Source organism: Pseudorca crassidens, chromosome 1 (genome assembly GCF_039906515.1).
Source record: "Pseudorca crassidens isolate mPseCra1 chromosome 1, mPseCra1.hap1, whole genome shotgun sequence".
NCBI lineage: Eukaryota > Metazoa > Chordata > Mammalia > Artiodactyla > Delphinidae > Pseudorca > Pseudorca crassidens.
In genome coordinates, this window is record NC_090296.1 from 117,217,173 (window position 1) to 117,243,916 (window position 26,744).

Consider the following 26,744-nt stretch of genomic DNA (forward strand, 5'->3'; position numbering starts at 1 on the left):
CTGATAAGGGATTAAAATCCAGAATATATAGAGAACTCCTAAAACTCAACAATAAAAAAAAAAAATTGGAAAATGGGGGACTTCCTGGTGGTCCCTGGTGGCTAAGGCTCTGCGCTGGCTTCCACTGCAGGGGGTTGTGGGTCTGATCCCTGGTTGGGTAATTAGAATCCTGCATGCCAGCACAGCCCAGCTTAAAAAAAAAAAAGAAGCCAAAGATGGGCAAGGGACTTGAATAAACATTTCTTCAAAGAAGATATACAAATAGCCAATAAGCACATGAAAAGATGCCCAACATCACTAATCATTAGGGAAATGCAAATCAAAACTACAATGAGATGCTCACACACATTAGGATGGTTTTATTTAAAAAAATAAAATAAAAAATCACAAGTGTTGGCGAGGATGTGGAGAAATTAGAACCCTGTGCACTTTTGGTGAGGTTGTTAATATGTTACAATCTCTGTGGAAAACAGTATGGAGATTCCTGAAAAACTTAAAAATGGACTTTCCATATGATCCAGCAATTCCATTTTGGGATTTATGTCCAAAAGAAATGAAAACAGGGTCTCAAAAAGATATTTGTACACCCATGTTCATAGTAGCATTATTCACAGCAGCAACCAAAGTGCCCATCAACTGATGAATGAATAAGCAAAATGTGGTATATACCTATAATGAAATATTATTCGGCCTTAAAAAGGAAGGAAATTTGACATATGCTACAACATGGATGAAACTTGGGTTCATTATGCTAAGTGAAATAGGTCAGTCACAAAAAGACAAATACTATATGATTCCACTTATATGAGATACTTAGACTAGTCAAAATCATAGATGCAGAAAGTGTGGTTGCCAGGGGCTGGTGGGGAGAGAGGAATAGGGAAATGTTATTGTTTAATGGGTATGAGTTTCAGTTTTACAAGATGGGAAGAGTTATGGTGATGAATGGTAGTGATGGCCACACAACATTGTGAATGTATGTAATACCACATAACTGTACACTTAAAAATGGCTAAGATAGTAAATTTTATGTTACCTGCATTTTACCACCCAAGAAAAAAAATTGGAAAAAAAAATGTGCACTTCCACACTCTGGGCTAATAGAAGACGCCAGATGGTCTCAGGTTTCCTTGCAAATAGAGCACAGACAGAACCACAAGTATACCTTCCCCTAACTCCTGAGTTCTAATTTGAGTTTTTATTTATACAATTAACATATTCTTCATTAGATGGTTCTTCTTTTAAAAAATTTTTTTATTGAAGTATAGTTGATTTATAATGTGTTAATTGCTGCTGTATACATGGTTCTCCTTTATCTCTATAGTTTGAAGTTTTTCGTTTTTGTTTTGTTTTTTCCTTTCATGATGATGGAAATGTTTATAAGAGAATGGAAGGCAGAAGTATTGGTTTAAGTTGCTTCTAAGCAGATTTGTGTTGAGTAACCGAGCAGATAAATTTGAGCTTTGATGTCTTGGGTAATTTTCATTCTGAGAGTTATTACAAATAATCTATATCAAAGATTCTGTGTTCTTATCAGAAATTAAGCTAAGTAGAAAAAAAAAGGTAAAGCATTTATATTCTGGGTTTTTCTTTGTTTCTCTTTTCTTCCCCCCCCCCCACACAGCTAATAAAAATGCAATCATGGAATAAAAAAATTTTATCTTAAGATTTCTACTTTCTTATACCTGAACTAATGTTAGTTACTAATTTTAGTTTAGTAATTAGTCCTTATACTAATGTTAGTTACTCTTATAAATACTGCCACTGTGGAGTTTTTAGAACACCAGTACATTATTTTCAAAGCCTCAAATTAACATGGACTGATGAAACTGTTATTAAGCTCCATTTTTATCTCTGGAGAAAGGCTTTGCTTCAACAGGCTATCCCAGAACATCATTATAATTATTGGCAGAATGAAGCGTTGTAATGAATTTGTAAGCTGTTGCTAGATTTGTAGGGCCAATGGGAATCCTATTTTCAAGAGCTTAATTATTCTAATCCACCTGCAGACCAGGTACTGGGCTATGTATACATAAATATCATAATTATGACTTCCCTTTCTATTCTTTTCTAATAGTAACATGGTTTGTAATTATACTGTTAGATTTGAAGAAGATTCAAAAATAACAGCAGCTTCATTTAGAAATGCTAATAAGATTTTAAAATAACTAGATAACTCTTTCTAAAATTGTACTCTACCTATGTAAACTGTTGATTCAAGGTCAAAATTCAGCTTTATCTAGAATAAGATCTGTTAATGTCTGAGTTCAATTCACAATCTGGTAACCTGCTATAAATTAGAGTATCTCTTGGGAAAGGGTGGTATTCAGCTTCTGAAATAAAATATGTATCAGCTCAAAGATACCTTGTGAATGTTAGAGCACAGGGTTTGGAATTCAAATCTCTAGTGAACCATCAAATAATCACATGACCAAGGGTAAATTACTTAACATCACAGAGCCTCAGTTTCATCATCTGTAAAATAGAAATATAATTTTTAATCTTAAATTCTCAGCTATCTTGGCTTTGTCCTTGTCCTCTGTTTTAATGAATCTCTTGTGGGCTATTATACTTTGGTCTCTTCATCCTTAAAATGTGAATAATATAATATACTATAAACCCCCTGCTCATTTCTTTGAGATGTTTGCCTAGAAATATAATCTTATTTGAAGCATTGTGAGCCACTTGTATCAAAGATTATTTTAACTTTGTTTTTTTTTTTTAATGGACTAGCAGAATTACCTTTTCATTTTGTCCTTTATTTTCAGTAGTTGCTAGGGAATACTACTTGTTTGCATTACTGGAAGAGGCCTGACCACCAAAAGTATAGGCAGTTCTCCTTTGAGTTGGAGCTATCACAGAATACTTAAACATTTGACTGTGTAATTTAAATCTTGGTCTATCAAGCAGTAAACAGATGGAACTTTACTAACAGCAGTTCTTAAATTATAGATCCATTTTAAAGAGTTGGCCAATATACAGCATCACAATCCGTATTCAATTATGTCAGTTATGTTCATTTTTATTTGGATTATGCTTTCAGAATACCCAAATATGGGAAAGGAAACAAAATTGTCTCTTTCAAATGTCTGTTATTTTTTGAAATTGCATGTTTAACAGTGTTCATTCAATAAATATTTATTGAATGCCTACTTGAACCAGGCACATTTCTAGGCATTGAGGATGCAGCAATGACCAGGAGAAGCAAAATCTCAACCCTTGTGGAACTTACATTCTAGTGGATTGGAGAGGGCTTATAATCTGAATATGTATAATACCAAGTAGTGATAAATGCTATGAAGAAAAATAAAGCCAAGTAAGGACCTAGAGAATGATGGGGTGAGAACTGCTATTTAGGATAGGGTGGTCAGAGAGGACCTCTCTAATAAACTGACCCTTAAGCAGTGACCTGAAGAAGTAAGGGAGCAAGCCAAGTGGATATCTGGGGAAACAGGTTGCCAAGCAGAGGGAATGGCAAATGCAAACACCCTGATTTTGGAGCATGCTTGACTGTAAGTCTACTCATTCCACCTGGAAGCTTTCACTTAAAACGTTACTGTGTTTCATAACACATTCTACATAACTTTTTTTTTTTTTTTTTTTTTTACAGTTTGTGTATCATTGCGTTATTGTTTCTTATGCCCATGTTTCCTGCCAATCTGGCCTTTAGGGACAGGGATTGTGCCTTACCTGCCACATGTTAGCTGCCGAATAGATACTGATTGAACCAGTCAGTTTGATTTTCTATTGAGCAACTACTATTCCTTCTATTTACTTGCTACCAAATGATTATAAGAATATAAATTGTTAGATATATAAATAAAAAAGAGAAAATAATGGGCAAGCAGGCATTGGTCTACATTATTCAGAGGAAGGAAAAAGCCAATAATTTCTTTCACTGAAACTATTACAAATTTATTTGAAGGTTGTTCTTAACTGAAATATGACCTTCATATTTTAAAAACTCATGGTGATATCCACAGTTTTAATGTTTACTGAATTACTCAGGAAAATGAATTTGAAAACTAAGGTATCAGGAAAATTTCTTTGAATTGCACATCATTTTAGAAGAGAACAGTTTGCTCTCCCAAAGGAAAACTAAGTTATATTTGCTTTACTTAATATTTAACTGTTTGTGCAAAGAACTTATTCCACAGTTTCTTTATGATGTTTACTGAATGTTATTTCCTGTTGTAGATCTCTAAAGTTACTAAAACTAAATTTTATTGGATTATGTTTCTAATGAAATAAATCTTTAGGATCAGCAACACATGAGCTTTCAAGGTTTTTGAATTTATTTATTTACTTTTTTTTTTTTTTTACTTTAACTTGAAAGGTTAATCTAGTTCATGGATGTAGCAAAAGCTTTAAAATAAGTAGGAAGCTTATCACCACTCAGCAGAAAACCCTGGTTTTAGCTTTTAAAGTTACTATCATTTGTACTTAGCAAAATGTCAATGCAATTTACTTTTCGAAATTTGAAAGTTTCTATAGTCAATTTTCTATAATATGAGAAACATAATAAAATTATTGTACTTACCTTTAGATAAGCCTGTTTGGTAGTTAGTACTGCATGTCAATACTCAGAGTTTTCTTTCTTTCTATCCTCCCCTCCAAAAAATGTCAGTGCCTGTTTTGAAAACTAAGAATTTTAACTAAAAATTTATAATTCTTTCTTTAAATATTTTAACAAGTGACTTTGACCTTCTTAATTTTCTTTTTTTATGGTTTAAAAACATGTTAAACATATTCATGGAAAATTAGAAAATCATACTATATGTGCTGTTCTGTAACCTCCTTTTTTTCAGTTAACAACCTCCATATGTCCTTCCATCTTTCCTTCTTACCAAGCCCATAGTCAGATTTCCCAGCTTAGGACCAAGTCTCACATCTGGTTGTTATATTTCTTAAGTCTCTTTTCAAAAAGTCTAACCCAGTCTCCTTTTTCGTTTCATACCACTAATTTATTGAGGAGATGGGGCCAACTCTCCTGCAGGATGTCTCACCTTCTTGATGTACTGGTTGCATCTGCGCTTAACTTGTTCCTCTTTCCCTTGTATTTCCTGTTAATTAGAAATTAAATCATAGGGTCAGAGAGATCCAAGTTAAACATTTTTGGCTGGGATATACAATAGGTTATGTACTTTTTATTTTAACTCATCAAGAGACACAACATCTGCATGAGTCATCGTTAATGAGACTGAATTTGACCACTGAATTAGGGTGCTGACTGATCCCTTCATTGTAGAGTTTCACCTTTTTCTCCTTGTGACTAGGAAATAATGTATTTGGTGTTACTTTGCACAGTATGAATCACTAAATCCCTGTCAAACATATGCCTGAATATAACACTTGGCTAAATTAGTAATTTCATGAGGAATTGCATAATAATTTTCAGATTTTAATTTTTTTCTTCTACATTATTAGCCACCCTTTTTCTGTAAGATAGAATTCTTTGTCATCTGAGGCTATTGGTGTGTTCTCCTGCAAAGATAGATAAATAAATTCTTTGATTTAGTTACCAGTTTTCGTCAGAAGATGATTTAAGTATTTTTTCTGGCTATCTCCTTTTTTGAATATCATTATAGACTCATAGATCTTTATTGATTTAGTGTGTTTCAGTCAACATCAGTCATAATTCTCACAGCTTTGACTTAATCGGGAAAGGGACCTTTCAGATTGATGTCTCTAAGAAGCCCTGATTGCTTTTATAATTTTTTTATCCTGATTGCTTTTAGTAAGGAATGGTATCAGATACAAAATCTGGACATAAAGGTTATTGAAAGTTTTTAATTTTGACTTTTCTTTATTTTCCCATCACATGCCTCATCATAATGGTAGCCTACTAGTTCCATAGCAGGTTTACTCTCTTTTGGGTCATGGAGGAAGGGCACGTCTCAATGGTGGGACAAAAGCTTTATATTTCTGTTTTAACTGCTCTAAATGTTAGTATAGCTGACGGATGATTCAAATGTTGGCACATAAATGTTTTTAATGGAGGGCTTTTTTTGTTTGTTTGTTTAAACATCACTTAGGGGCTTCCTTGGTGGTGCAGTGGTTAAGAATCCGCCTGCCAATGCAGGGGACACGGGTTCGAGCCCTGCTCCGGGAAGATCCCACATGCCACGGAGCAACTAAGCCCGTGTGCCACAACTACTGAGCCTACGCTCTAGAGCCCGCGAGCCACAACTACTGAGCCCAAGCACCACAACTACTGAAGCCTGCGTGCCTAGAGCCCATGCTCTGCAACAAGAGAAGCCACCCAATGAGAAGCCCATGCACCACAATGAAGAGTAGCCTCTGCTCACCACAACTAGAGAAAAACCTGCGCGCAGCAGCAAAGACCCAACACAGTCAAAAATAAAAATAAATAAATAAAATTAAAACAAAGAACATCACTTAGTATTATCCGTTTGCCCATGCTACTATATAAGGAAATCCTCAATTTATAAATATGTGACTTCTGAAGGTTTGCTTGTACCACACTTCTTTTTTTAGCGTTCAACACATTTTCTCATAGTAATAATGCAGATGATGAAATATATTATTGGATTCCAGCTCTTACAATCTGTGTATGATTTCCAAGATGTACCAGACCCATATCTTTGCCTCCCTTCCCTCCTGATGCCCCACTGAAATAAAATATATAGAAATAAGAAATGAAGATGCCAATAACAGTAAATAGGAAGATTACCATAGGGTGATAATTAAACAGATTTCCGGATCTCTGTTCCAGTACTAGAAGGCACAGCTGTACCCTCTCCTTCCTTCCCCTTATCTCTCTCACCCCTGCACTTGAACTATAGATAGCTGGCGTGAACCCCAGCCAAAACACCAGCCAGATTTTCTTTAGAGAAATTGGGAAAAGCTAAGGCTTCTAGAGTATGAGTTATGTCCCCAGGACAAAAGAAAAAGTCATCTTCATTCTGGTATTTAGAGGGCCTGCTGGCTACCCACCCACACACCCTAAAGGAACACTGTCACTCCGCCTGTACCCAACCCACACAGAGCCCCTCTCAGAACAATCTAGCCCAAAAGCAGACCATCTTCACAATAACAGAGGAAATCTGTGTTAGCTAATGAGTCATTCAAGCCTAAAGATGAATGAGTAAACAAAGATCACAGGCGTATGAGGAAAGCTAACACCATGAAAGAGACTAAAATAACCAGAAAAATGACCACCAAAGAAAACAGAGATAATCAGAGAGAACTTTACAAAAACAGAACCCTAACATACTCAGAGCTGCAAGAAGATACTACATCCATTAAACAAGAATAAGAGAACACAAGGTTTCAGGTTGAAAGGGCACACCAAGTGCTGAAATAGTGAATCAAATATCATACTGTTAACACATTCTCACAAAACTGCAGAATTCCTAGGGTAAACACAAGACTCAGAGGGAAGTCATGTACAAAATGGCAAGTATCAGACTGAAGTCAAACCTCTCATCAGTAGCCCGTAATGCTTTAAGAAAGTAAAACATTGCCTACAGCATTTAGAAAGAAAATAATATGCAGCCCAAGGATTCTATATCCTGCCAAACTATTCATCAAAGGTGAGAGCAGAATAAAGTTGCTTTCAGACATGCAAGGACTCAGGGTTTACCTCCTCTTGGAATTAAAAGAAATGAGCTTTTAATTGAAAAACACCATCAGCTTTCTTGAAAAACAGAAAATCATTGTGTAATTTTTCATTAAACGTTTTCATTTTACGGTTTGATTTTTTTAAATCTCATTGCTGCCAGAAGGGTTTATTGAGAGGAAAAGGGGGAAGAAGGATTACAACCATAAAATAAGTAGTTTTGGATTTACACCATAAAATAAATTACAGAGCTACTGTAGCAAGCAGCAGTAAGTCTACTCTCTTTACTCTCAGTGGGCAGAGATATTCCATATGTTGCACATGTAACTAACCCATAATTTTCCATGTTTCCCAGTGACCCCAGCAACAGGCATTCCAGGACTACCTACAGTACAATCACGACTGGTTGGTACACCACATGGCCAGTAGGGGCAACAGCATCAAATTCTTCTCCCATCATGACTGGAAAGACAGGATCTGGCTTGTATTTAAAAGCGTCATTCTGACTGCTATGTTGAGAATAGACTTTGGGGTAGAATAGTAGAGCAAGGGTAAAAGCAGGGAGAGCAGGTTAGACATCACTGTAGTATTCCAAGTGAAATATGGCAGTGGCTCTGATGTGTTGGTAACTTGTGTAGTTGGTGAAAAGTGATTAGATTCTGGGTATAATTTGAAGGTAGGGACAGCAGGATTTCCTGACTGGTTGGATATGGGGTGAACAAGAAAGGAGTCAGTATTTCTGGTCTGAGCAGTAAAGGAGGAGCAGATTGAAGGGAAAGATCAGGGATTAAATTTTGAATGTTATGTTTTAGAAGCCCATTTGACCTTCAAATAAAGATGTCAGTTATTGCTACTTGGATTGGCACATAGGTATATGTGCCTGCAGTTCTGAAGGAAGGTCTGGCCTGGAGATAGAATTTTGGGAAAAGTCAACATATAAATTGTATTTAAAGCCATGAGATTGGGTGAGATCACCTGGGAGTGAATAGAGATAAAGAAGAGGTCTGAGGACTGGGGCCCTAAGGCATTTCAACATTCAGGTTCAGAGAGATGAGAAGGAATGATCAGAGATGACTAGGAGGAGCATCCAGCTGGGGTATAAGGAGAACCAAGAACGCATGGTGCCCCGGGAGTCCTGGGAAGAAAGTGTTTCAGGAAGGAGAGAGTCGTTTACTATTTCATGCTGCTGAGAAGCAACATAGGGTGAGCACTAAAAATTCATTGTTGGATTTGGCAACATGGATGTCAGTGTTTACCTTGACATGACCTGTTATATTTTTTTCAAACAGCTACTCAGTCGTTAGGACAAAAATATGTATTAAGTTGTTTGAGCCCAACTACTTCACAAATGGAAGTAATAGGTGTTTGTTTGTTTGTTTGTTTGCGGTTCGCGGGCCTGTCACTGTTGCGGCCTCTCCCGTTGCGGAGCACAGGCTCCGGACGTGCAGGCTCAGCGGCCATGGCCCACGGGCCCAGCCGCTCCGCGGCATGTGGGATCTTCTTGGACCGGGGCATGAACTTGTGTCCCCTGCATCGGCAGGCGGACTCTCAACCACTGCGCCACTAGGGAAGCCCAACAGGTTTTTTTTTTTTTTGACCTAGGGGCTTCATGAAGAAATTATTAAGAATCCAAGGGAGCCACAAACAGAGAAAGATTGGGAATCTTTGCTTTAGAGGATCATGCTAACTGAGCATTTTAAGAGGGGGGAAGCAACTCTTGCCTTTTCTTTGTCTCTGCTGAAAAGTTTGAGTTAGTAATTTTAAATCTGATCAGATTACATGCAGTTAATAAAATTGTCCTAATGTGGTGGTTCAGTATCTTAAAAGTAAATCTTATCCTATGAAATGTCAGTAAGTACATCTTTGTGTGAATTTTTCTTCTTGCCTCCATAGGTATGGTCTGAATATGCGTTGCTTGGCAGCTCGGGTCAACTATAAGACTTTGATTGTCATCTGCGCACTCTTCACTTTGGTCACAGTACTTTTGTGGAATAAGTGTTCCAGCGACAAAGCGATCCAGTTTCCACGGCACTCGAGTAGTGGCTTCAGAGTGGATGCGTTAGAAAAAAGAGCAGCAGCATCTGAGAGCAACAACTATGTGAACCACATGGCCAAGCACTCTGAGGAGGCATTCCCTCAGGAACAGCAGAAAGCGCCCCCTGTTGTTGGAGGCTTCAATAGCAATGGGGGAAGCAAGGTGTTAGGGCTCAAGTATGAAGAAATTGACTGTCTCATAAATGATGAACACACAATTAAAGGGAGACGAGAGGGGAATGAAGTCTTTCTTCCATTTACCTGGGTAGAGAAATATTTTGACGTTTACGGAAAGGTGGTTCAGTACGATGGCTATGATCGGTTTGAATTCTCTCATAGTTATTCCAAAGTCTATGCACAGAGAGCCCCTTATCACCCTGATGGTGTATTTATGTCCTTTGAAGGCTACAATGTGGAAGTCCGAGACAGAGTCAAGTGCATAAGTGGGGTTGAAGGTTGGTATCCATCTACTCCACTGCATTTTTCTGTCCTGATTGTGTTGAGGAATAAGAGACTGTGTTAATTATATAGCAAGTACTTGCATAGCTTACTATCAAGGACCTTTCATCACTCTGACTTAGCAGGGAGGAACAGGTTAAACCTGAACTTTCTAGATGGTGTGATTTAAGGGCTACAATAAGATCATACCTGATTGAATAGGATTATGCCATTAACCTACCCCAGAAACTAAAATTATCATCAGTAAAGTCAAGGCACAGCATCTCCAGAAATTTTGCATTAAAATATACAGTTATTATCCTAATAACCTATCGTAATAGGTTATTATCATATCCTGTGAGAGGAGATGGGAAAGGGAGACAGACCATCCAGTGGACCCATCAATGTACCAAGTCTTATTACCAGATTAGCCAGGTATCATCCCTGGATGGAGGTTTACAGTTCTCAGAACAAGATAATACATAGTATCATTTTCTCTGAACTTCATGAACTCCTATAATCTATTACATAATGTCTTTCATTGGCTTTAAAACCTGGGGGTTCCTTATGGGTATAATTAATACATTTTGGAATTTGTATTTCAAACCTAGGATTGATCAGAAAGCCATATTGAATTTGACTTTAAAGTATATCATTTAATCAGAGGAAAGAACTTAGTGTGTTTTAAGATTGCTTAGTTTGGGTTTTATTTCATTTTTCTCATTTTGTTATAGAAAGTGCTTTTAGGGCTTCCCTGGTGGCGCAGTGGTTGAGAGTCCGCCTGCCGGCGCAGGGGACACGGGTTCATACCCCGGTCCAGGAAGGTCCCACATGCCGCAGAGCAGCTGGGCCCGTGAGCCATGGCCACTGAGCCTGCGCATCCGGAGCCTGTGCTCCGCCACAGGAGAGGCCACAGCAGTGAGAGGCCCACGTACCGCAAAAAATAATAAAAAATAGAGAGTGATTTTAATATCTTAATATTTTAATTTTTGTAATATCTTTACTGAATGTTTAGAAGAAGGAAGGGGGTAAATTCACTTATATTCTTACCATTCAAGATAATTATTACCATTTTTGTATATTCTCAGAAGGTCTTTATACCTAGGTATATGTTTTAACATAGTTATAATGATATTTATTGTGCAGTGTTCAGGAGGGTAGTAGTTTTTTAGAGGCTTGAAAGATATCCATCGCCAAACCTTTTTTTTTTTCCAGTAATTTTTAAAAGTGTATAAGCTTAATAGGTGCTTAGATGCTAAAGAAAAAGTAAAAAGCAACCATAACCACTGTTAATGTTTTGATGTCTTCTCCAATCTTTTTGTTGTTTTTGTAGATACACATTTTTAAACAAATTAGAATCATGCTGTATAGTCAATTTTGTATTCTTTTTTCGTTCAACATGTTATGATTATTTCCTCTTGTTATTGAATATTTTAATCACTAATATTCGTAATAAGGACATGCCATAATAATGTATGGAACCTTTCTCTTTAGTTGGACATTTAGGTCATTTCCACTTTTTTGCCATTATACATAATGGTATAGATATTCATAGTTAATCATTTGCTGTTTTAATTGTATTCTCAGTTCCCTAGGAAATAAATTACCATGTCAAATAGTATCAGTTAATCTATTTTACCAAACTACTTTCCAAGACGGTTGACCCTCTTCATGCTTCCAATAGCAGAGTATAAGGGTGCTCCTGTCACCCAATTCCTGCCATCATGAAAGTTCATTTTTTAATCTGTTGTTTACAAAGGGATCTCATAATTTGCTTTCTGTAGCAATTAGTGAGGTCAGATATGTTTTTCATATGCTTTTAACCATTATAGAATGGGCTTGATGTTCTTTCCCCCTTTTTCAATGTGATTAATGTTGTTTTTTAGAAAAATATATTTGTGAGATCTTTTATATATATAGCAAGGGTGGTAGCACCTTGTTGCATTTGTTAAAGATATTTTCTTTAATTTGGCTGTCTTTGCATTTTATTTATGCTTTGTTTAGAAATTTTTAGTTCTATTTACTAAACTTAGGGTTTTTTTTTTTAATTCTTCCTTTTATGCTTAGAAAATCATTTGCCATGCCACGATCAGCTGTTCATCTGTATTTTCTCTAATAGTTTTATGGGGGTTTTTTTTACATTTAACTTTTTAGTCAAGCTAGACTGATTTATATTTTGACAAATGGTACAAGGTCAGGGCCTAATTTTAGATTTTTTTTCCCTTAACGTTTATTGAATAATCTCCTCTTTTCCCCGCTGATCAATGATTCAATCTTTATCGTTATACTAAAATATTTTGAAACTAGAATATGTTTCTAAATCTTTACTAGAGTATGTTTCTGGCCTACTATTCGGTTCCATTGATCAGTCTATCACTTCTTAGGCCAATTACACATTATTGTAGTTATTACCCATCAAATGAGATAGTATAAACCTTGCTTTTATTAAGTGAAAATAATTGTTTGAATTTTGAAAAAAAAAATCTACCCTTGGAGAAAGAATATTGAAGTTAAAAAGCTTATCTGTAGCCTAGGTTTCTTAGCCTGTATGGTCTGTAATTCCTTAAACTATTTTGAAACTACATCAAAACACATATAGTTTTATAGGTTCCCAGTTTCTGCCATGCCCATCTGTTGCTTGTTAATTTATTTTAGGACTACAAATAGTTTATCTCTCAACACATACACCATGATGCAATAATACAGTATTCTGTACAGTGTGGTATTATTGTATTTCCCATGTAGAAAATTACTAAAATAAACACTAATGCCAAACATTTAAAAGTTTTGCTTAGAACTTTACAAGAGGTAATCCACTAATGAATTTATCAAGAATCTATGGTTTAAATATACAACTTTAATTCATTCTTTAAAAAAAGCACTCTTCTCAAGAATTACATTTTGATCTGAAGGATATGAAAAAGAATTGCAAACGTGTTTATACTTTAAGTTGCCTAGTCATAGCTGACTTCTTTTTATTTTATTTTTTTTTATAAATTTATTTATTTATTTATTTATGGCTATGTTGGGTCTTTGTTTCTGTGTGAGGGCTTTCTCCAGTTGCAGCAAGCGGGGGCCACTCTTCATCGCGGCGCGCGGACCTCTCACTATCGCAGCCTCTCTTGTTGCGGAGCACAGGCTCCAGACACGCAGGCTCAGTAGTTGTGGCTCACGGGCCCAGTTGCTCTGCGGCATGTGGGATCCTCCCAGAGCAGGGCTCGAACCCGCGTCCCCTGCATTGGCAGGCAGACTCTCAACCACTACGCCACCAGGGAAGCCCCCCATAGCTGGCTTCTTAAGCAAATACTTTTAACCATCAGATGATAAAGTTACTAGACCACATCTTGACACCGGAGGGAAAGATTAGTATGTAATTAACTTGACTGTTAAGTACAGATGTTAAGAAAATTTCAGGTTTAATATTCTAGAATAAAGCTGTTAACATTAACTATATGTATTTAAATTGTGTAAAACTTGAATGTATGAAACAGAATTATGAAATATGACATCTGTAGCTATGAGCAAAAGTAGCACACATTAAAAATTAGTCCTTAAAAAGATGATCGACAACATTGCATTGCTATCTGTCAACAAATAATGAATGAGAGTGAATGAGCATTTAGTTCTGTGTTTCATTTCTGGTTAATTTGGTACTTGTTTTTAGTAACTATGAAAACAGTGTAATAAGGAAGCTTAAAAGTTGCTGATAACCCTATAACTCCCCCAGAAGTAAAACAGTGAAGAGTGGTATTCAGAATAGGATCATGAATATCTGGAGATATTTATTTTGTTTCTCTGTTTTATAGGTGTACCTCTATCTACACAATGGGGACCTCAAGGCTATTTCTACCCAATCCAGATTGCACAGTATGGGTTAAGTCATTACAGCAAGAATCTAACTGAGAAACCCCCTCACATAGAGGTATATGAAACAGCAGAAGACAGGGACAAAAATAGCAAGCCCAATGACTGGACCGTGCCAAAGGGCTGCTTTATGGCTAGTGTAGCTGATAAGTCTAGATTCACCAATGTTAAACAGTTCACTGCTCCGGGTAAGTGATGTTTTGTTTTGTTTTGTTTTGTTTAAGTGATGTGTTTTTATATGTGTTTGCTAATTTTATGTTGATTTATAGCACCTGATACTCCCTTAAAATTGTTTTTATGGTTTTTAAAAAACACATCAGCAGATGCTTGATATTACATATATGAAGAAACAAATAGTGTCACCCAAGTGAAATCTAAAGGATCAGCTAAAATATTTAAGGTTGTATAAGGAATATTTACTGCATGAAGAGCCAAGCCACAAGAACCAGGTTACTGCATGATGTCTTTCTCCTTCCAGGGAACCAGATCCCACAGGAATAAAGTTTCTCAGTTTATTTTAATGTTTCAGCACAGTACTCATCCTTTAATTTTTTAACTATTTTGCATTAAGGCAGAAATTTTTCTTTGTAGCGAGAGCCAGCCTTTCCTTTGCCTATTTTTTACCAGTAGCTTTTTATTTTTTCAAAGTAATATAGCATTACCAACCAGGCCTGCTTTCTATATTGACTTTTGTTAATGTACTAGATAGATTGTTTCAAACTTCATATAAAGCCATTTCATTAATAAAATCTTTTATAAAATCAAATTAACTTTATGCAACATTTCCCCTTTTTCTAAGACGGTCCCATTAATTGGGATGTAATGTATTTCTCTCCACTAATCAATATCCATGAGAATTAATGAGTTCATTACTTAAAAAGACAATGGAATAATTTTAGTTAGCACCTCAGGCTTAATTTTCTGTAGGGGGGGAATGTTGTCAAGAACAGAACTCATCCTCCCTCCCACCAACCTTGCCAGTTGGTAAATAAAAAGAGAGAAAAGGTTATAAGACCTTTTCTGTATTCTGTCCTTGTCCTTTACTGATGACTGTGTAATTCACAGACCTTGAAAACAGCAGTACAAATCTACTCATTCTAGATGGCCTTAAGTAATGGATTTATGAGTGCTTAATGCAATGCAAATAATGGGTGACCTTTACTTTTTATTCTGTGAGTAAAACTTCTTTTATCCTATGGCATTCTGTGATATTCCAGTACATAGAGCATCTTTGCTTATTGTAAAGCAACAGGCTTGGCTGGGTGAGAAAGTACATGGAGATGTTTAAGAATATTTAGCTTATGATTTATAGCAGGAAATTATTAGATTAAAAAGGACATTTGATTTTGGTTGCATCTAGAGGGCTTATTTTTACACTGATTCATAATGTAGTCTGGATTAGGGTAGAAAACAGCAGCCCTCATCTCTGTCTCCTCAAGTGCTGGGAAGTTTTCTAGAACCATCTCTTGAACTCTGCCCTATTCAGAGCAATAGATTTCATTGTGCACTTTTGGGTACCCTGGTTAATACAAACAATAGGTCTCCTCATACTAAGTGAAGGGCCTTCACTTTAGCCCTTCATTCTGCAGCCAGCAACCAGAGATGAAACTACTTCCCAAGGTGGGTTTAAGCATATGGAGGAGAGAACTGTCTGTGACAGATATTCTGCCAGTGGCACACTAGCTACTCACAATTGGAACTCTCTGTTGGTAGGAGTGTGCTACCTCAGAAGGTGGTGCTTGTTTTGATATCTTGGATGTGTCTGGAGTTGCGTTTGATACAAGTATATGAGGGAGAGTTAGTTGGAGTTGTTGCTCAGAGCAGAAGAAGGAAATCAAAAAGGTGAGGCGTTTATTGAAACGTAGGAATGGGAAATGAGGCTTTTTAGATGATGTAGTCTTCTTGGGAGATAAATTCAGAGAATCACTGATGAGAAGAAATTGGAACTTGTGCATAAAAGCGTAGGCCTAAGTGAAGTAAGGCTCTGGAAGACCAGAGGCTACATGCTGTTGGTCTTTTTCCTTTTTGGCCTTGAATTTTTTTTCCCTGAAAGGAAATAAGATTATCTAGAGGGAAAAACCATAACATGGATCTGCAGCGTATTTTTTATTGTTTTGTTTGTTGAAGAATGTTTTTTTTCCTTCTACCTAATTTTAAAATTGAATGAATTAAAACTTTATACCTGTCCTGCTTTATTAAATTAGCTTTCCCTTTCCCAAGCACTCTCTTCACTTCATTTCCATGACCTCACTTTCTCCTCTCTGTGTAGCCATTCCTTCTGAGGCTTCTTATGAACTTCTCTTCTGCCTGACCCTTGTCTCTCTGTTCCTTGAGGTTCTGATTAAGGCCTCTTCTCACTCCACATAGTAAACCTGTTGATTAATAACAGTTCATGTTATGTGTGAAAACATTGATTTAAAGACTATTCTTAAATGTTTATCACCATTTGTTGCCTAAAGTACATTTATATGTACCACATATACCAAAAATAGACACTTATAGTGACTCCTGGGAATAACCGGTCAGAGAGAGGAGTCATGGATTTCAAGCGACAGGAAGCTCGAAACTTTCTGTTAGTAGCTTTTTTTTTTTTACAGCTTTATTGGAGTATAATTGCTTTACAATGATGTGTTAGTTTCTGCTTTATAACAAAGTGAATCAGTTATACATATACATATGTTCCCCTATCTCTTCCCTCTTGCGTCTCCCTCCCTCCCACCCTCCCTATCCCACCCCTCTAGGTGGTCACAAAGCACCGAGCTGATCTCCCTGTGCTATGCGGCTGCTTCCCACTAGCTATCTATTTTACGTTTGGTAGTGTATATATGTCCATGCCACTCTCTCACTTTGTCACAGCTTACTCTTCCCCCTCCCTATATCCTCAAGTCCCTTCTCTAGTAGGTCTGTGTCTTTATTCCTGTCTTACCCCTGTCTATTAGTAGATTTAAAGCACAGGTCTCCAGATAGCTTAGGACTCTCCAGTAGAGCTCAAAATCTTGCCTGGTATATTTCCAAAGTGGTTGCCATAACCACAGTCATGTCCCAGTTGCTACCATTCAGACCCTTCTGAGTGACGTAGACAGGATATTTAACCTCTCTGTACATCTGTAAGATAGGAATTAAAAGACTTGTCTCATATGATTGTGGATTGATTTAAATTGGGGATTGTGACTTCTTTGTCACTTCTCCTCTGTGGCTCAATAACCCCCTCTGGTGGTGTTAAATGACATCATTCATTACTGAGTTCTTTGAACTACATAATCTGTTATATTGAAACATAAGGTGATTGATCGAACTATATCATTTCATTAGATTTGTATACATAAAGTGAACATTAGAATGGAATTCTGAGAAGAAAATATAATTCTTCAACTTTCTCCCATTTGGACTTCTGAAGATAGTGGTGAGAATGGATGCCATAGTTAACAGTGTTGTCTGATTAATAAGGCATTACCATAAGAATAAAAAAATAAGTAGCACTCAAGATAGCCTCTGCTGAGTATAATTTAATTTAATCTTGAGTAATTCATAAGTCAATTCAGAATCCTGCGAAACATCCTGAAACATCAAGTATGTTGTTCTGAGCATCAGATTCCATTTACTGTCGATACAGGAAAATGCCAGCTAAGAGAGAGGTTGCGTGTTGACATTTCCCCAGATAAAATGGATTTTTACTGTGTTAGAAATATACTTCTGACATCACTTTTTAAAAAGTCAAAGCATCATACATCTAGCAAGATGTTCTCATTCTCAGTACAACTTCCATAATTGTTTATTCCATCAAATGAAGTAATTAAGAGCCTTGGGTCAATTATATCCACACTGGTAGAGTCCAGTGTTGGAAGAGTTAAATGATCAGCTCAACATGGTGATAATACTGTCCAAGCTACTCACACTGTATACACTATCATCAGTTCACATTCCCAATCATTGCTCCAATAAGGAGCACCCAAGATTTCCTCAAGGATGCCTTAAAGTAGATCTGATTCTATAGCTATGTTTAAGAGAAATAATTCTTCCACTGGTTATTCTCATGAGGATGGTATTTCCAATATCATTTCTTTTTCACAATCTTTGAGCTTAGACCCAGGAACCCTGGTTTCTAGTCCCTGCTCTACCACTAGTTAGCATTTGACTTTGGGCAAACCTTTTACCCTTGCAAAGCCTCCATATCGTCATCTCTAAAATGGAAGCAGTAATTCCTGCTCTACCAACGTCAGAAGATTATTGTAAGGATCAAATGAGATAATACATGTGAATGTGTTTTTAAGATTTAAGCTCTGGGGACTTCCCTGGTGGCGCAGTGGTTAAGAAACCGCCTGCCAATGCAGGGGACACAGGTTCGAGCCCTGTTCCGGGAAGATCCCACATACCACTGAGCAACTAAGCCCATGCGCCACAACTACTGAGCCCACGTGCCGCAATTACTGAAGCCCACGCGCCTAGAGTCCGTGCTCCACAACAAGAGAAGGCACTGCAGTGAAAAAAAAAAGCCCACGCACCGCAATGAAGAGTAGCCCCCGCTCACCGCAACTAGAGAAAGCCCACGTGCAGCAACGAAGGCCAACGCAGCCAAAGTTAATTTCTTAATTAATTAAATTTTAAAAAGATTTAAGCTCTGTATAGACCAAGATATTCACATTTACCTTTAATGGTATAAAATTTGTACTACATATATTTTTGTTGTTTTTCTTCCTCTTTTTCTTCTTCTTCCTCTTCCTCTTCTTCCTGCTGCTGCTACTGTTTGGTTTTAATATGCTCAGTTTCTTTTCTTGGTAGAAGTCAACTTTCTGAGAGTCAGGCATCATCGTACTGTAGACATGCAAGAGAAATTTCCTATTTGACGATTTGCCAAATAAAACAGCTCTGCTATTTTATCAGCCTCTGAAACCATTGGCTTCAAAATCATCATTATCATCATTTTATACTATGTTCCAAGCCACTATCCTTTTTTTTAATCCTCACAGTTACCTTACAAAGTAATATTATTTCTACTTAACACGTGAAGAAACTGAGGCTCAAATAGGTGTATCTTTTTTTTTTTTGCGGTACGCGGGCCTCTCCCATTGCGGAACACAGGCTCCGGACACGCAGGCTCAGCGGCCATGGCTCACGGGCCCAGCCGCTCCGCGGCATGTGGGATCTTCCCGGACCGGGGCACGAACCCGTGTCCCCTGCATCGGCAGGAGGACTCTCAACCACTGCGCCACCAGGGAAGCCCTCAAATAGGTGTACCTTGTTGACCATCTCAAAGCTAGTAACTGGTGAAGTGAGAATCCACACAAAGTTTGTTTAACTCCAGAGCCTCCCCCGTATTCCTCACTTTTTGTTGACTACGTGAGCCGATTGCTTAATTTCCAGAATTTATTCACAATTCCAATGAATATCTGAAAACAAACCTATCATTTTCAACATCAATTGGTGATTCAGAGCATGTATTCTACAGCCAGACTCTTTGTACCTTAGGCAAGTTACTTAACTTCTGTGTCTGTGTTCATCATTCATAAAGTAAGAGTAATAATAGCACTACTCTTAGGTGTTATACTGACTAAATGAGTTAATATGTGTAAAGCACTTAGAACATAGTAAATACTCACTAAATATTAAGTAAATAAAAATTTTTTAGGGAATTCCCTGGTGGTCCAGTGGTTAGGACTCCATGCTTCCACAGCGGGTGGCCCAGATTCTATTCCTGGTTGGTGAGCTAAGATCGCACAAGCTGCGCAGCACAGCCAAAAAAAAAAAAAATTGTTTTTTTAGTTCACGTCTAACCATTCTTTTCTTCTAGGCTCTTTCTTGTAATATTATGTGCTGAGCCAGCTTTTGGTTATACTTTTTCTTTTTGTAGAATGGGTATACTAGACAGTCATTGATTATTGGTCAGCCAGTATTTGATCTAGAAAAGGCAGTTTGACCACAGTACCTTAGCTATCTGCTAAGGCCATTAACCCCTCTAATGTAAACTAGACAGGCCAGAAGGTAAGAGCTTTGCCCTGGTGCTCACAAGCCATCACGGACTCTACAATTGTCATCTGTTTATGGTTAACTTAGTAAAAATTAAAATATTTTTTAAAATCTGACACATAAAATATTGAAGGATTAATTTTGTATGGTCAGTGATTGTCAAGGATGAATTGCAAGTAACTTTTAAATACAAAGAGCTTCTATTCTAACCAGTCTTTTTTGGTATATTTTCCCCCTACAGAAACCAGTGATGGTATATCCTTGCAACTGGGGAACACAAAAGATTTTATTATTTCATTTGACCTCAAGCTCTTAACAAACGGAAGTGTGTCTGTGGTTCTGGAGACCACAGAAAAGAATCAGCTCTTCACTGTACATTATGTCTCAAATACCCAGCTAATTGCTTTTAAAGAAAGAGACATATACTATGGCATTGGGCCCAGAACTTCATGGAGCACGGTTACCAGGGACCTGGTCACTGACCTCCGGAAAGGAGTGGGTCTTTCCAACACAAAAGCTGTCAAGCCAACCAAAATAATGCCCAAGAAAGTAGTTAGGCTGATTGCAAAAGGGAAAGGCTTCCTCGACAACATTACCATCTCTACCACAGCCCACATGGCCGCATTCTTTGCTGCCAGTGATTGGTTGGTGAGGAACCAGGATGAGAAAGGTGGCTGGCCAATTATGGTGACCCGTAAGTTAGGGGAAGGGTTCAAGTCTTTAGAGCCAGGGTGGTACTCTGCCATGGCCCAAGGGCAAGCCATTTCTACATTAGTCAGGGCCTATCTCTTAACAAAAGACCGTATATTCCTCAATTCAGCTTTAAGGGCAACAGCCCCTTACAAATTTCTATCAGAGCAGCATGGAGTTAAAGCTGTGTTTATGAATAAACATGACTGGTATGAAGAATATCCAACCACACCTAGCTCTTTTGTTTTAAATGGCTTTATGTATTCTTTAATTGGGCTGTATGACTTAAAAGAAACTGCAGGGGAAAAACTCGGGAAAGAAGCGAGGTCCTTGTATGAGCGTGGCATGGAATCCCTTAAAGCCATGCTCCCCTTGTACGACACTGGCTCAGGAACCATCTATGACCTCCGGCACTTCATGCTTGGCATTGCCCCCAACCTGGCCCGCTGGGACTATCACACCACCCACATCAATCAACTGCAGCTACTCAGCACCATTGATGAGTCCCCAATCTTCAAAGAATTTGTCAAGAGGTGGAAAAGCTACCTTAAAGGCAGCAGGGCAAAGCACAACTAGAGCTCAGAACCAAAATCATATTTCAGCCTCTGCTGTACACAAAAACTACGGGCTCTCTGTCAGCAGAGCATAGGCACATTTTAAAAGGTTGTATACTAGGTTTTTGTGGATTACATCAAAGTGATAAATGATCCTTAAAACCAGTCTTCTGAGATAATTGCATACCATGAGTTGGGTGTTTAGAAATGTAGGTGGCATTTAGAGCAGAAAAGTGTTTAGTCAATGGGTGAATGAAAATGTTTAACTTGGCCTTGCTTATCACCCTATACAGATAGTTCCACAGATAGTCCAGTCCTCTCGGTTTGGGAAAGACAATGGTAAGTAGCTCTTACTGGCCAACTGTCCAGCACTTGCCTGCAAACTTAGTATGGGGCTCTTTTAAAATGTGGTTATTTATGTTTATGTTGAAAGCAGACTTTAAAAAAATAATGTGCTGTAATACAGTAAATATGTACTTGTAGCCTGAATAGTGGACTGTGTGCAACTTTAAAAATGGTGTTTCTTTTCTATATATTAATTTCTTGGGAGTGAATGAGCATTTGTTGCATTTGTTCAATTTGTTATATATAGAGAATATTTTGAATTTATGGTTTTCTTGAAACGTGTAAATTAAAAACACAACCAGTGTTCAGGCTTCACAGTTATATAATGTAAGCACAACTAAGATGAAACTTGTTGACTGCACAAGAAATTACAGAAATGTTATCTGTTTTATGAAACTTGATCTACAATCAGTAAAGGTTTGATAATCATTCTATTCCTCCTTTACCCCCATTGTGGTGGTTTCTTTTTGTCACTATCTAGAATTTTGTATTTCATTTCAGACTATGCTAGAGAGTTTTTTCTATGTTGGCAGGGGGGGCATTTGGGAATTTTTATTATAAACCTAAATTTGGGGAGGAGGTAGTAATTTTGATAAGTCCACTACCACTGTCTTTTTAAGATTTTTTTTCCCCTTTAAAGAAAATTACTAGGTCAGATATTATAAGGTTTATAGCAGTTTTTTTTTTTTCTACTTAGATCATCCTTGGTCGACAACTTTCCAAACTATTGCCTTTTGTGCATCAGTGTTTTTCCTTTGCAATTTTAACTTTAAATTATTTCAGCTATTGGGTAAAAGTGATGCTACTGCATTAGCTGTACGTGTGTAATCAGACCTTTATTTTGGTTTTATACCTCACATAAATAGGTATCATAGCCCTCATACCCTGGGTAGTGTCTGCTATAAGACTTCAGGCAGTAGGTCAGAACTGAGGGAGGCTGATTTTGCTGTCTTTGTTTTAGTGTGTGACAATACACTAAATCAACACAATAACTTATACAGAATGGAAATATGAGACCCCATATTTTCAGGGGACTGAGTCTGACACGCACCGTGCAGTGTGTGTGTGACCTGCATGAAATGCACCTCAAGAGCCAGGTGGGCACCTGCCTGCACACTACATCTTGATTGAACTCAGCCTACCAACACCACTTAGAAACCAGACAATACATACGTACCTATGTACAAAATATATGTTTCAGTGGCAAGGGGGGCAGGAACGAAGATCTACAACTGAAGACAATATTAAACTGGCCATGGAAAAGTAAGTTTAAACTCCCAATTTATGTGACCACAAGTCGATTTTGCCCACAACAAAACAGTTGTGGGTCATTAGGTTTCGCCCTAGATGTTGACCTTTGTAGTTCTTATACATTAGATGTCTCAACAAGAATATCTGGACTCCTTTTTTTTTTATTTCAGGGCTCAAAAGTAAACCTTCTCCAATCTGGAAATCGTTTTTACTCCATCGTATGTGTTATTATTTAGAGCAGTCCAGACTTCTGCCTTGTGTTTGCATACTGGTACTTCAGATTGAGGGAATCAATGAAAACAGTATGGTACTGCTTCTGTGACAAATATCAGTGCCTTAACAATGTGGCTGTCTTTTTCCACTGAAAAAAGAAAGACATTTTGATCTAGAAATGGCATTGCTATTTCATTGCTGTTGGTTTCACACTGCCTTCCACGTTGCGACAGCAACTCGATTTTTCCTGTGATCCCAGAATTTTCGAAGAGGGTGAGTTGACCCTGTAGCAGCACTGTCCGTACAAACCGGTGCATCTCAGACTAATGCCTCAGAATCACCTGGGAGCTTACTGAAATACAGATTCCAGATATTCAATAAATCTGCCTGTGAAGCATGATAATCTGCATTTTTAAAAAGTGTTCAGGTAATTCTGATGCAAGTGGACCGGGGGATATATGTGGAGAAACACTGCCCAAGACCATCCATCACATTTTTCTTCCTAAGCACCTGTGGAGTTTTCTAGGATTTTAAATCATGCAAAATGTTTATTTAGTCTGAGCTTTGCGAGAATGGGGAAGGTATTTTAAAGTTTTGTTTTATTTCTTTAAATTTTTCTTCGCTCCAAGAATGTGGATATTAGTTGTCTACACTTACCTTGAGTTAGCTTTGATATTAAATTAAACCTATTGCCACTTCAGTTATAAAACCAGCCAAAAGTTTCCAGATGAAGGTCAGGTTTGACCCTTTCAGAGTTATTGTACATAAAGGCTTCATCCAAAAACCATCCAGTGTATGTGAGGAAATACAAAAATGACACACAAGCACAACTCTACAGATGTGGCAGACCTTTTTCTTTGTCGGTGTGCAAACTTTCACTGAAAGCTGCTATTTTCATCCTCCTTTTAATTGTTTTTCTTGTTTCTCCTCCATTGTACATGTGGGTTATAGACCATGTGTTAAATATGCAATAAAGTGTTTACTGGATGCCCTTCTGAAGGGTAGTCCTTTGTAAAGCTGTACAGACTTTGCAGTTTAAGCACAATGTGCACATGTTAGTTTTATATACAGCAAAACTTGATTTTTTGCAGATGAAAAGGTATTTTGTTTCTATACAAAGTAAATGGATTGTTTGTGCTTAATGTAAAGCAGCTTTATATAATTGTAAAATAAAGTTTTTATCTTAAAAGGAACATACCTGGATGTTTCTCTTTCTTCTGTGATTATTCTAAGATTACTTGAGCCCAGCAAGCATATTTCTGACCATTTTCTTTTCAGCTGGTGACAACTAGTCAGGCAACACATGTTCATTAAAGGTGTGTCAGGCCCTTTAAGACAAAGTGGGGAATATCGTATAGGCCTTCATCCTAAGGAGGTTTAGTCTATAGGGGGAACACAATGTCCACAAAACAGTTTCAGAAAAATAAAATGCCAAATTGTGTGGTCAGTCAGGGTAGATGTTACAGAGGAGATAGCCTAAGCAGGGGCTTCAGGCCTGGGTACTAGGTGGAAGAAAAAGAAGGGGTAACGTGAGCAAAAGCAAGGTGCTGTGACAGTTGTGAGGATGCCCTTTCCCATACTAATTCAGGCTGGTAATCACTTTTGTCTGATTCCGATTTATTTGAAAGTTTGTTCTTGCTGTTTTTCCCATACATGACCTCTTCTCCAGAACAAAAAGCATTATTTAATCTCCTCCCCCTTCCTCTCAGAAAGTAATGATTTAGGCTCCCTAATATGTATGAAACCAGAGACTAGTCTGACTTCCTGTTATGTTTCATTGCACATTATTTTTTAGATTATAAACATTCTGCACCATTTCTATAATGGAGTTCCAGTTGATCACCAATCAACTTTTTCTACCTGATGGGTGCACATACGTTGACAGGCTGCTAATCAACATTGTCGTCATCTCTTCTTTCTCTCATCCTCACCTGGGAAACAGCCATAAGATTGCAAGCAGTCCTTGGTCTGAATGAGGCCTTGCACTGCTCTTGCCTTAATTTTGCTCTCTGTAGCCAAACTTAATACATCGGCCATTCTGCTTTAGCACACTGAGCATCACATATTTGCCTCCCCATTGCCCTTGAGAGGAGACAGACCCTCCATGCTGCACAGGACTTATTCCATAGTCTGGTGAGCTCTCCTTTCCTGAGAACGCCTCCTTTGTCTCCACAGGGCTTTTTTATTTTTTAATTTATTTTATTTTTATTTATTTTTGGCTGTGTTGGGTCTTTGTTGCTGCACACGGGCTTTCTCTAGTTGTGGCGAGCGGGGGCTACTCTTCGTTGTAGTGCATGGGCTTCTCGTTGCAGTGGCTTCTCTTGTTGTGGAACACGGGCTCTAGGCGTGCAGGCTTCAGCAGTTGTGGCTCGCGGGCTCTAGAGCGCAGGCTCAGTAGTTGTGGCGCATGGGCTTAGTTGCTCCGCGGCATGTAGCATCTTCCCGGACCAGGGTTCGCACCCGTGTGCCCTGCATTGGCAGGTGGATTCTTAACTGCTGTGCCACCAGGGAAGCCCTTCACAGGGCTATGATGGCCACCGTGTGCCATGTGACTCTGCCTCCCTCTAACAGTCGTTTCTAACATGACTCTTAGACCAGGGGTGAGTCCCTCACTCAAGCTGGGCCAATCAGTCTCTTCCCCAGGAATTGGAAATTGGGATGGATTTAAAAAACAAAACAAAACAAAACTGAAGCAGATACACAATGAAAAGCAGAGATGAACACAGAATCTTTTTTTTTTTTTTGCAGTACACGGGCCTCTCACTGTTGTGGCCTCTCCCATTGCGTAGCACAGGCTCCGGACGCACAGGCTCAGCAGCCATGGCTCACGGGCCCAGCTGCTCTGCGGCATGTGAGATCTTCCCAGACCGGGGCACAAATCCGCATCCCCTGCATCGGCAGGCGGACTCTCAACCACTGCGCCACCAGGGAAGCCCGAACACAGAATCTTGACAATGCTCCAGGCCCTGGGTCCAATGCATTTCTTTTTTTTTTTTTTTTAAATAAATTTATTTATTTATTTTTGGCTGCATTGGGTCTTTGTTGCAGTGCACGGGCTTCTCATTGTGCTGACTCTGTTGTTGCAGAGCATGGGCTCTAGGTGCACAGGCTTCAGTAGTTGTGGCACGTGGGCTCAGTAGTTGTGGCTTGTGGGCTCTAGAGCGCAGGCTCGGTAGTTGTGCCTCACGGGCTTAGTTACTCCGCGGCATGTGAGATCTTCCAGGACCAGGGCTCGAACCCGTGTTCCCTGCGTTGGCAGGTGGATTCTTAACCACTGCGCCACCAGGGGAGTCCCTCCAATGCATTTCTGAGGCCATCGGCATTCCACTCTGGTTCCATGAGATTCCACTGTATCCTTAGGATAAATGAGCCCTACTTAATAACATAGTGTCTCTATTATAAAGAAAAGTATAATGTGAGTTCTACATTTTCTTTCAGTCTGGACCACTGTATTTGCTAGGGTTGCCATTAAAAAAAAAAAAAAGCCACAGACTGTGTGCCTTAAATAGTGGAAATTTATTTTCTCGCAATTCTGGAGGGTAGAAGTCCAAAATCAAGGTGTCACCAGGGTTGGTTTCTTCTGTGGCCTCTTTCCTTGGCATGCAGATGCTGCCTTCTTGCTGTGTTCTCACACATGGTCATCCCTCTGTGTGTTGTCTGTGTCCTAACCAAGTCGTATTGAATCAGGGCCCATTAATTCAGAAACCTCATTTTACCTTAATTACCTCTTTAAAGGTCTTCTCTCCGAATACAGTCACAAGCTGAGGTCTTAGTGGTTAGGACTTCAACACGGATTTTGGGTGGGACAC

The 26,744-nt window shown here is 38.3% G+C and overlaps 1 protein-coding gene across 1 annotated transcript in view; it reads left to right on the top strand.

Annotated features, from left to right (window-relative positions):
• GLCE (glucuronic acid epimerase) overlaps nucleotides 1–24,128 on the top strand; it is a 128,241-nt gene extending 104,113 nt beyond the window's left edge. Inside the window, exons 2-4 of the mRNA XM_067751862.1 lie at nucleotides 9,476–10,071; nucleotides 13,861–14,106; nucleotides 20,124–24,128. Of these exons, the coding sequence (XP_067607963.1) occupies nucleotides 9,489–10,071; nucleotides 13,861–14,106; nucleotides 20,124–21,148 (1,854 nt within the window). The 5' untranslated portion in view covers nucleotides 9,476–9,488 and the 3' untranslated portion in view covers nucleotides 21,149–24,128. The remainder of the gene's footprint in view (nucleotides 1–9,475; nucleotides 10,072–13,860; nucleotides 14,107–20,123) is intronic.
• The last annotated feature ends 2,616 nt before the right edge of the window (nucleotides 24,129–26,744 follow it).